Genomic DNA, 11,709 nt, shown 5'->3' on the forward strand with positions numbered 1-11,709 from the left:
CTACAGGTCTGGGTAGATGTTGTTGGACTCTGTTGCTCCTGGGGGTGCTGTTGCGGTTCCGATTCAGGGTCACATCTTTTAGGGTCCTGGCGAAGACAGGAACAGCTGTTTTGTACAGATGGACATGGTCGTAGAGGCATGTGAAGTCCAGGGTGGGGTGGTGTGCTAGGTGCACATTGGGTTTAAGTGCACAGGTACGGGAGAGGTTGGCATTCACCCGGTGGATAGTGTCAGGGTGGAAGTCTTTTCGGGGCAGGAGTGTGGAGATGGTAATTTTAGCATGTGGGAAGGTGGTTGAGGCCTTTTCAATCACTGTTTGTAATGATGTAGCCACCCTCTCCTGTTGGGTTCTCAGGTCGTTTGTGCCGGTGTGGATTATTATATGGCTTGGGGATCCCAGTTTGTCCACACTTAGCGATTTGAGTGCACTCTGAGTGTTCGGACACCAGAGTTTGACCACACTGTGTTTGGGAAAGAGTTTCTTTTCATCAATAAATTTCCCATTTGAATCAATTAAAAGAGCGACTTCTGGTTTTACTTTTCCTTTTGTTGGTGTGGAGGGGTCGACTGAGTGTGATGTGGAGGAAATGTCTGATGGGAGAGGAGGATACTGGCTGTGATGTATCTCTGTTGTTTGGGAGCTGTGATCAGGGTGAAGGGTGTCCTGCTCCACCGGTTCCTCTGATGAGCTGAACTCGCTGTGCTGTGCTCCTCTGTCCTGCCTCAGTTCTCTTATTTCCATCCTCATTGCTGTTAGTTGTGCCCTGTGTACCTCAGTCTGTTGTAAGAACAGTGTTTCCAGTGTCTCCAGCTGGGCCCTCAGCCCCTCTCTCTCCTGCTGAAGTTCCTTCACTTCAGTCTGCAGTGTAGACAGCTCTCTCCTGAGGGTGTCCCTTTCTCTATGCTTGGCTGTGGGGCTGTTGCTGGTCTGGTCTGTTGTCTGAACTTTTTGCAAGGAAAAGATCATCTCCTTGAGCTGTACCATTTCTCCTTCTAGCTCTGTGAACCTCTCCCTCATGTCAGTGCAATAGCAGTGTGAATGGGGGTCTTTGGTCTGGTTTATGCTCGAAGGGTCTCTCTGTTCTGTCTGGTCCTCATCTGTGTGGATGGTGTGGGAGACTGACTCCTCAGGAGTGATAAGTTGGTCGCTGGTTATGGTCTCTTTCTGTGCTCTGTCTTTGATGCAGAGGAAGTCTTGTTCAAAGAGCCCATTGATGCTCTTTACCACCACTATACCCGTTGTTTTGTAGATATTAACGTTGGTGGTAGTTGTGTCTTCCTCGTTTCTTATTTTTAGCTGGAAACCCCCACAGATGCCTTTTCTTTCAGCAGAGGGGTAGTGTGTAATGATGGCCTTGTGCCATGCATAGGGCTTGTTGGTGTAGAATATCAGGTTACTTATGCTGCCATCCTTATGTAGGTCTGCAAAAAGTGTTTCTGGGTTGTCAGTTAGTCTTTTGTTTTTGTAGACTTTCCGTGCTGTTTCATTTGTGACATCTTTGGGATAGTGCAGTGCGATGACCTCCACATATGGGTGTTGTTTAGGCCTAACGCTCTGGTTGGAGGCTTCAGAACTCTTCTGAGGGCAGAAGGGGCGGAGCCAAGATGATGTGCTGGCCATAGTTGATTTAGAATGTAAACAGAATCAACTGAAATAACTGCCAGTTATTTGTTTATTTTCTCTCAGTGAAGATAATAATAATAAAAATTATAGATAAGCTAAAATATGACTTTTCTTTGATTGTTAAGATGGGAAAAAAAAAAAAAAAAAAAAAAAAAATCCTTTCTCCAAAATTCCTGTTGTCCAAAATTTCTTTCTGTGCTGTTCTTTCAAGCAAATATCCAATGAGAGAAATATATCACTGTCTCTTCAAATGCCTTTACCTCTCTTTTTCTGAAAGTTTTCTTCTTAGTTGTTGTTCGTTGTTTGTTGCTTGAAGTTATCCTTTCAAACATGAATATCCTTTCTGCAGAGGGTTGTCCTTTGATTATGTCCTCTTGAATTTTCCTCAGATTCAGGTGACAGTAAAAAAAAAAAAAAAAAAAAAAAAACTGTTCTAATCCAACAAAAGCTTTGTCTAGATGTTGTTTTATGTTTAATCTTCTATTTTCTCTAGTTTATTGGCAAACTTTTCTCATTTTTCATGCAATTCATCTGGAGCTCAACAGTTGCTGACAGTTTGTTGTTGTTGTTTTATGAATATGCAGATATCCACTGGAGTTAGGCCTTATATTGTAGCTTAATTTGTCCAAAAAACAGTTTCTAGGCAAATATTTTCCCAAAATATAGGCAGTTGATTGCAGATATCATGTAGTATATCTGTACTCACTCTGAGAGCTCTTCTTTTCTCTCTGAGGCAGTTGTAAGACCTTTTGGCCTGCTGTCAGCTAGTTGTCAGCTAGTTGTCCTCTTTGTCTTCTGTTGATTTTTCTTGATAAATTTGAACTTCTTTTTGTAGTTAATAAGTTGTAGAAGTCTTGTATTCTTGAAATGTATCAAAACTGAATGTTTGTCTTATCTTAAAACAACATTGAAACTAAAAAATCAGGAGCTCATTTTCTTGCTGCTGCTCAGATGCTCAGCGGAACTGTCATTACTGTTTCATTATTCATTACTGTTCTCTCTCTCTCTCTCTCACACACACACACACACACACACACACACACACACACACACACACACAGAGTAAGATCAAAGGATGGAATTCTTCTGTTTATAAAAAATAATTGTTTATAAAAAAATCATCCAATTTGCAAGAGACACTCAGTTGTGATCTGTGACGTGCAAAACACACTAATTACAGTTATGTAAATTTGCAGATAATATGTAAATATAGTTAGGATGATATTTAAAACACTTATTTTATTATTTTTTTATTTTTCTATTTTCCATTTACTGTTTTATAATTATTATACTTTTGCTGTTATTTTAGTTTTTTGTTTATAATTGCCGTTGCCAATTTTGAGTTACTGTTCATAGAATAGCCTAAGTAAATAGTATGCACATAATAATAATATGTAAATATATAGTTATGATATTTAAAACACTTTTTTATTTTTCTATTTTCCATTGTTTGATAATAATTATTACACTTTTATTGTTATTTTAGTTTTTTGTTCATTATTTGATGTTGCCAATTTTGAGTTACTGTTCATTGAATTTGTTCATTGAATTGCAAAAAAATAATTTTAATGAAAATGTTTATTATGAAAGATTAATAAAAATATGTTATGACTGAAAGAATTGCATTTTTATTAAGAATTAAAACAATGGGTAACAAAATGCTTTCCATTTGTTCTCTTTCCAATGCAATGTTCAGGTTTGACTGTATTATAAAGTAAAACTGGCACTTCAAATTACCATTTTAACCAACCAAACAAACAAAAAACTTGACAAAAATAGTCTTTGAGAATCTGTTATTATATATTAAAATCAACAACCTGAAAAAAATTGGCAAATATGTGCAAAAATCACTAGAATTCACAAGCCTTTCTACAGAGAGCTATGGTGCACTTTAGTGGTAGAACAGGGATATTGCATGCTAAAAATGCTCAATGTGTCCACCGGATGGCACCAATCTCATTTAAAAAAATGTTTTTATGAGGCCTAGGCATGTCTCTAAAATGAAATACAGCTTTAATAAAAATAAAAATAAAAATATATATATATATATAAATTTTCTATTATATTCAATGGGAAAAAATTGGTCATAATTATTGCATAAATATTAATTATAAATCAAAAATTTCTCAAAACACCAAAAAAGAAAAGAAAAAATATTATTGAACAAAAATATATTTAATTGATTTTACTCAAATTTTTTTAAATCTTAATCCCACCCTCCGGGTCATTTTTGACCCGAAGACCCTGAGTGTGATTCTTAAATGAAGAACCCCATAGGGTTAAACATAGTATAGATTTTAAAAACTTGCTACTTACTTATAAAGCTCTAAATGGTTTAGCTCCCCAGTACCTAAGTGAGCTCTTAATGCATTATAGTCCTTCACGTTTATTGCGATCTCAGAATTCAGGCCAGTTGATAATACCCAGAATATCAAAATCAACTGAAGGCGGCAGATCCTTTTCCTATTTAGCACCTAAACTCTGGAACAATCTTCCTAGCATTGTTCGGGAAGCAGACACACTCTGTCAGTTTAAATCTAGACTAAAAACACATCTCTTTGCTCTTGCATACACATAACACATTATCAATACATTAACATTTTTTCAAATCCGTTAAAGGATTGTTACGCTGCAATAATTAGGTCAGCCGGAACCGAGAACATTTCCTATAACACTAGATATACCTGTACATCAGAATAAGAATGGCATCTACGCTAATATCTGTCTCTCTGCTTATCCCGAGGTTTGCCGGGTGCTGGATCCAGGCCGTTTCCAGATCAGATGGAGAACCTGTGTCTGGACCTGACTACAACGTAGCCCAGGAGACAATGGGCCTACAGATCCAGTTCTGGCTGCATCTATAATTTAGATTTTTAATCCCTGTATCCGCTTACATATATTTATATATAATCTATTTTTAATCTCTATAATAAAAATGTATAATTCAGATTTTGATCTCCATATCCATTTACATATATTATATATATCTTCCAAGGGGTTTTTTCCCTCCTAGGACTTTTTTCCCACGCTGGGTTTTCTCCTAGGGGGTTTTTTCCACCCCTGGGAGTCAGCCGACATTGGCTTAATGTAGCACCATCTTGTATATGTTACATATTACCACGCTTGTTTGTACAGCTTATTTTTAATCACTTCCCTTTTTTCTGTGCTTCTAATATGTAAAGCTGCTTTGAAACAATTACCAATTGTAAAAGCGCTATATAAATAAATTTGACTTGACTTGACTTGACTTTAAAAATATTTACCAACTGAGCAAGCAATTAAGAAATGACAGAACAATCACAGTAGTATGTATATATGTCTGATTATCCACATAACAATAATATTCCTCATACTTTTGCCAATTGTCTTCTCCATATAGTGAACGTGCTGCAGGGAAGCAAATATCACTGTCTCATGTTTCTATCCATAGCAAGCAGATTAACACACTTTACACAGGGTCTTGGGATCCCAGACAAATGAAAGTTTGGTCTGCTCTTGTGATTTCAGTGATACCAGCCTTTGCTACTGACACATTCAATCTGAAATATTAATAATTATTAATAATAATAAAATGACATACAACAAACATGTAGTATTAAAATTTTTAATACAATGTCATGTTCAAAATAAAGTGAAAAATAAAAGTGTCTGCTTTGTCTGGTGTACAAGGATATTTACTGGCAAAAGTCATATTTGGGAATGAAAGAATATTGGCTATAGATATTATATTAGTTATCGCATGCATAATTCACTGTGGCCTATTTGGATAATAAATAAACTATATTTAAAGTACATTAACATGTTTTCTTGCATGTGTGCAATTTTTGAAACATATTACATTACATATTCAAGTCTACCCAGATTAGAAGTGCTTCAAGTTCTGCAAACTAGGAAAGTTTACTGCTGCCTTCACCACAGGAGTTTACAATTAATATTATTATGCTACCATACATTTTGGCAAACGTTCAAAACTATATGCTTAAAAGACTCAAGGTAATACAGAAACAACAAAAATAGGCTACTTAAAACGCTATTGGCTCGTTTAGCGAATCCTAATGCTGCGTTCACACCGAACGCGTCTGGGGCGTCTGAGGCGTCTGATTTACATGTTAAGTCAATGTAAACGCGCGTCTAGGTGTCTTGCGGCGCGAATCAAGCGTCTAGCGCGGCGCGAATCGGCCGTTGACGCGCGAATGGCGCGGCGCGAATTGAGCGTTCACGCGGCTGACGCGCGAATTGAGCGTCTGACGGCCAAACGCCCGAGTTGAAAAATCTGAACTTTGGCGTAAATTCGCGGCGCGTTAACCAATCAGGGACTCTGCTTTGGTAGTAACATGTTTATGATGTGACCAGTGGTGGAGACCAGAACAAAGATGTCGCTGTGTGTGGCCACCCTGAGCTCTATGATGTGTCATTATATTTTTTTATCGAGACAGGAATAAAAAGGACCTTGCCTGGAAGAGAATAAGCGAAGAAATCGGACAATCTGGTTAGTTGTAAAACTTTTTGCATGATTTTAGCCGTTGATACTAGCCCACCTTCTAGCTAGCAAAAGTCGGCCGGCATAACCGAGTTAAATTGCCGCTACAGGTTTCCAACTCACGAGATTATGTGTTTATTCAGAGGATCTGTGCAGAAAGAGATGAAAGTCCCTCCCATGACGCGAATTCGCGTCTGAACACACTTTGTTTAGACGCGCGAATTGAGCGAATTTTACGCGCGTCTGAAGCGTCTGACTTCAAAATGTTCAAGCGTCCAACTAGACGCGTCTGGCGCGAATTTGACGCCCCAGACGCGTTCGGTGTGAACGCAGCATAACGACACCTCTGGTGAATCATTGGCTGTGTTCATATCAAACATAGCTAACACATGACACGACATAAAACAATATAGCTTATATATAAAATCTTGTGCATCAATAACAGTTAGAATATAAGCTTGACATCGTTTAACGCTGAAACATATGCTAATTACCTTTAATGTAAGCCGAAGAGCGTGCACTAACATTTTCAGTGGCGCTTTAACTCAAAACAGGAAACTCGTGAATATTCATGTGAGCTCCGCCCAGTGTCACTGAAAATCTCAGACACCGAATATTTCATAACACCGGAAAACGTAGCAAAACGTTGCGCACCGGTGTGAGCTTGAACGTGCCCCTGGTCAGATTGTGAAGCAGGAACAGGTGGAGTCAGATACACTTTCACTTTAGTTTTGGTCAAACACGTCTTGAGCTTCACAGACACTGAGAGAATCATCATATAATCACCACATATAAAAGGTAAGAATTTTCCTTTATATATAAATCGATCAAAAGTGACAGTAAAGATATTTAAAATGTTACAAAAGTCAAAGAATCCTGAAAATTTGTATCAGTTTCCATAAACATTAAATGTGCAAACCCTTCAGTATCACGTACTGTATATTTCAACATGGTCAAAACTTTGCTGTAAAGCGTCACACACAGTTTAGTCTTTTAGTGTAATTGAACAAACATCCTTCAGCTCGAGCTTCAGTGTGTTTCTGCTGTGAAATCTGTGCTGATTTATATCAAGATAATGTAAGAACAGGGATGGGCAGTATTCCAGATACATGTATTTAAAATACGTATTTGAAATACAAAATACTATTTTGTATTTTGTATTTTAAAGCCTTTGGAAAAAATCAAATGTAATTTGTATTTAAATACATTTAAGATGAGTATTTTTGTATTTTCAAAATACTCAAAATACTTTGAGACAGTCATCCTCTTTATCAGGGTGTTGTTTTCATGCATCAACTAGTTGTGTTTGAAGCATTAACGTTACTGCATGTTAGGGATGGGTGATATCATATGACAATATCGTAGATTCGTAGCGATGATATAAATTGTGAATCGATGGAACTTTTTCTAAATCGTTTACATAGATAGGACTTTCCGCTTTCTCTTTAGCTTTGTGCAGTTGAAGCCTTGTTTATACTTTCGCAATTCACATGGCTGTACGCCATGAACCTGCTTACTGCGCGCTCCTCAGCAAACCTACGAGGCTTTTATGCTTGACGTGCTCTCCGTTCTATAATTCTGTAAAACGACAGAGGGCGACTCTGAGTAATTGTTCTCCAAACCACCAAAAAGCAGCGATGAGAGGAAGTAGTTTGCCGAATAATTTGTCAAACACCTCTTATACTATGTCAAACACTCGTCTCATGAGAAGTTTGTGAATAAATGGATTTCTTTACATGTAAACCGATTAGGTTGTGGGTCATTTTGACGACACATGTGAAAAAGTTTTTTAGTACACTTCTTAAACCCTAACCAAATAATCAAGTTAAAGGGTCATGAAACCCCAAAACACATTTTTTGAGATGTAAACAGATATGTATAGGCTGCACATCATTGAAAACACTAAAGGTACTCATTAATGTTATTCATAAGTGAAAAATAGTTATTTTTGCATTTTTCAGAGCGATTTCTGTCTTCCTGTTTGAAAAGCCGAGTCGGAGCAACGTCACAAAATCTGACGTCATCGTGTACTTTCGAACATGCTGATGTAGACCATTTCGAGCGATTCTCAACATATATTCATGACATAAAGCTCATTCAATCCAATCACTGCGCTGTAGTATGCATACGATATGAGGAAGTGTCACTTTTCTCGCCTGGGTCTCTTGTCATTCAGAGACATATCGTTGGTGTTCGTTTCCTCATTGCTACAACACAATGTGTTTTCCTGCGACGCGACCAGAGCAGAGGTTTGTGTGCATGTGGATTGTTTTGCTGTAATCTACCAGCACAAATGGAAATATGTTCGCGTGAGATCGCATTACAGCGGAGAATTCAAATGTCACAAAAGTGCGGCTCATTCTCCTCTGCCTGCTCTAGCTGCGTTCAAACACACGAGCCGTAGACCGTTTCCCTCAGCACAGCAGCACATGAGTGTTGTTTGTATTTTGCTCGCGATGCGGTCAGAACTGGAGTTTGAATACGAACACATGAAAAATACGATTGTTTTTACGATATACAGGCGGAGCGCGCATATGATCGCTTTCAGCGCGGAGCTCCGCGATGAGTTTAATAACACTAGTCACGTGACACATAGCTCATCCAGAATAAAGTATCCATGTTTAAAGTTTAGTTTCACACATTCTCCTGCACCAAACATTAACCAGCACGGTGTAGTTATGCACACATATTTCATCAAGTCTTCTTCAAATGAATTATATGTGCAAACTGGACACTGATACAGTGGTGTAGCCTATCTGAACGCGACGACACGGTTATTCTAAAAGGCTGATTTTGAGACTGCAGTGCTCGTAAACATAATCAAAGTAACCGATTATTAGCCCTATTAAATATTCTTTCGCATTTCTCCCTTGGGCTTGGGAGTTTGTTGACATTTTCTCCGTGCTCATATATTAATATTCATTATTCTGTATAATGAGTGTGTTGCATGTCTCTGTTTCATTGGTTGTTCTCTCCCCTCTTCTCCCCCTCTACACTCCCACTTTTCCAGAGCTTTACACGCCCATTTTCACAGACTTTTTGAAACTCAGAGGTGTGAATGACCAGGGTAAAACATGGGGGGTTTCATGACCAGTAAACTTGAAATTGTGACTTGTGACATTAGAACAAAACATATTAATATGATAACATATGTATAACACTAAATTGAACAATACTGTGTTATATATGTTTTTTAATTCATTAATTATTTTATTTCAATTAACGATTGTATTAAACACGACCATTACTTTATTCATTATTTCTGCTATGCAGGCTCATTTTGTAAATGTAATCATTTTAAATTTTACAAACATGGTGCTTTATGAAAATGTAACTGGACACATTTCCAAATTGTGATTATGTTTACCCATCTATGCAAATGTTTGTTTATGTAGAGACGAAATAATTAGGTTAATCATTGTCTGTCTCCATCAGTTTAGTGTAGTGATTGTGTGCATTTGTGATGACAATGATGAAAGATACACTACACTTTTAGTTTTGTTCACCAAAAAAAAGTGCCAAATGATTTCTAATTAAAAAAGTTTTTATTTTAGATAAACTTTATATTTTCTAATTATGTATATAGAAACAAATAAACTTTACATTAAATAAATATAAAAGTTACTATACTACTTGCGTAAAAAAAAAGCATCAAAAGAGTTTGAAATTCAGTTTTTGCTGTGGTATCAAAACTGATATTGATAATTGTGAAACCATGCCATATATTGTTACTGTGAAGTAAAATTAAGATTTTGGTCATATCACCCATCCCTATTCTTTGCTATATAGCAGAAAAGGTTCCCACAGTTTTACAGTTTTTTTTTTTTGTAGTGTTCACCATAAGTAATAGACTACATTGTAACCTTGTCAGAAGTAAGTATATAAATGGCTGCTATTTTGCACTACATAAGTTTATTTGTAATTACCAGCAAGGAAGCAAGCACTTAAGAAAGAGAGAATGACAGAAAGAGAGAATGACAGAGAGAGAGAATGACAGAGAGAGCAGAAATGAGGTAAGTTTCTAAGTAGTTGCACACATCTAAATGCTTTTTGGCATTCAGAATAGGCCCAGATAGATTTCAGCCTAATAGGGATACCTGCACTGAATCTTCAATTTCACATGTATTTTGTGTATTTTCAAAATACAAAATACTGTATTTGTATTTAAATACATTTTTCCACACAGTATTTTGTATTTGCATTTTAAATACATTTCCATGTATTTATGCCCATCTCTGTGTAAGAATAACTTTGATATTGTTAGTAAGAAACTTTGGTTTACTTGATTATCCATACATCATCTTTTTTTCTTTAGGAAAATCATGATAATAGTAGCCATATCATCGATCATCAGGGTTTTGATCATTATATGAGCTATAAAAACCTGGTGCAACAAATATATTTAAAAGCACAATAAATTGTTTTTAAATGTTCAGTTTTCTGACTATTATTTCAGGTCAGGTTTTACAGCAGTGTTTTCTTGTATTTTGGATGATATAAATACAGCCTTGTTGAGCAGAAGAGACTTTCTTCAAAATCATGATAAAATCTTACAGACCTAAACTTTTGTTAATTCTTCTCCACACTTATGTCTTGTGGTATTAAAGTTTGGTTTCATCTGATAATAGTGTCATGGACCAACAATTACTGATCATAAATGGCAGCAGCTGGACTTCATGATGGAGAGTTGTTGAACAATCACAAAAAATCTCCAGGTTCTGTCCTGTTTATTTCACACTTGCTCATTAAAACAAACTCTGTGTTTACAGCTGCAGATCAACCATGCCGAAGATATCGACATCGATCCATAAATCACACATGAGTGATGAGATGCAGCGTGAGGTTCTTCAGGTCGCTCTTCTGGCTGTGAATATGTACGAAAAGAACCAGGACATTGCTAACTACATCAAGAATGTCAGTTCTAGAGTTTTACTGAGAGACTGAATGTCTTGAGTGAAATTTAATTATTGTGAAAGTGTGCTGTTTTTTTTGTTTTTTTTGTGGAACATTAATACTGTCTTTCCTTACAGGAGTTTGAGAGAAGGCATGAGAAAAACTGGCACTGCATTATAGGCGACTGTGCTTACAACGTGACACCAAAACAGAACAGTTATATCGACTTCTCTGTTGATGGCAAAAGAATTTTGCTCTTCAAATCTGCCTGAGATTCAGCAGCAGTTCAAACACAATTTATTTGATCCACATAATTAATAAAACATCCTCCTTCAGCTTGTGGTTCACGTGTCTTTCTGCTGTGAAATCTTGACTTATTTTTTTTTAATAAAGTAAATGTACGAATAACTTTGATATTGTTAGTAATATTTCAAGATGAACACTTTATTTGATTATCCCAAAGGGGGATTTTTGGCGCAGTATAAAATATGTAAAACACACAATAAACAAACAACATTGTGACATCTTACAGGTTTAAAAGCCAAATCACACCAGAATGAATCATGTTTAAATCATGGAGGATGAGATGAATCTGCAAGAATATCTTTCTGTAAAACAATCCATTGATAACCCGGTCTGATTAATGACAATAATCTTACTTTGGTTGACAATGTCATTCAATGAGTTTTGATGTTTAGCAAAGTACAGATTC

General features: G+C 36.6%; 2 protein-coding genes across 3 annotated transcripts in view; one reads left to right on the top strand and one right to left on the bottom strand.

Moving 5' to 3' along the window:
• Positions 1 to 6,656, bottom strand: part of LOC125280406 (dynein 8 kDa light chain, flagellar outer arm-like) — a 25,018-nt gene extending 18,362 nt beyond the window's left edge. The window contains exon 1 of the mRNA XM_048210917.1: positions 6,599 to 6,656. The gene's annotated coding sequence lies outside the window, so the exon portion shown is untranslated. The remainder of the gene's footprint in view (positions 1 to 6,598) is intronic.
• Positions 6,606 to 11,332, top strand: LOC125280402 (dynein 8 kDa light chain, flagellar outer arm-like). Of its 2 annotated transcripts, none has more exons than XR_007187599.1 (3): positions 6,606 to 6,902; positions 10,874 to 11,018; positions 11,135 to 11,332. XR_007187599.1 is itself a non-coding variant. In XM_048210914.1 (3 exons), the coding sequence occupies exons 1-3, from the start codon at positions 10,095 to 10,097 to the stop codon at positions 11,267 to 11,269; spliced, it is 303 nt and encodes a 100-aa protein (XP_048066871.1). In that variant the 5' UTR covers positions 9,958 to 10,094; the 3' UTR covers positions 11,270 to 11,332. The 2 variants fall into 2 exon arrangements, 1 of the variants encoding a protein (XP_048066871.1); XM_048210914.1 differs by lacking the exon at positions 6,606 to 6,902 and adding an exon at positions 9,958 to 10,117.
• The last annotated feature ends 377 nt before the right edge of the window (positions 11,333 to 11,709 follow it).

This window comes from Megalobrama amblycephala, linkage group LG12 (assembly GCF_018812025.1).
Source record: "Megalobrama amblycephala isolate DHTTF-2021 linkage group LG12, ASM1881202v1, whole genome shotgun sequence".
Taxonomy (NCBI): Eukaryota; Metazoa; Chordata; class Actinopteri; order Cypriniformes; family Xenocyprididae; genus Megalobrama; species Megalobrama amblycephala.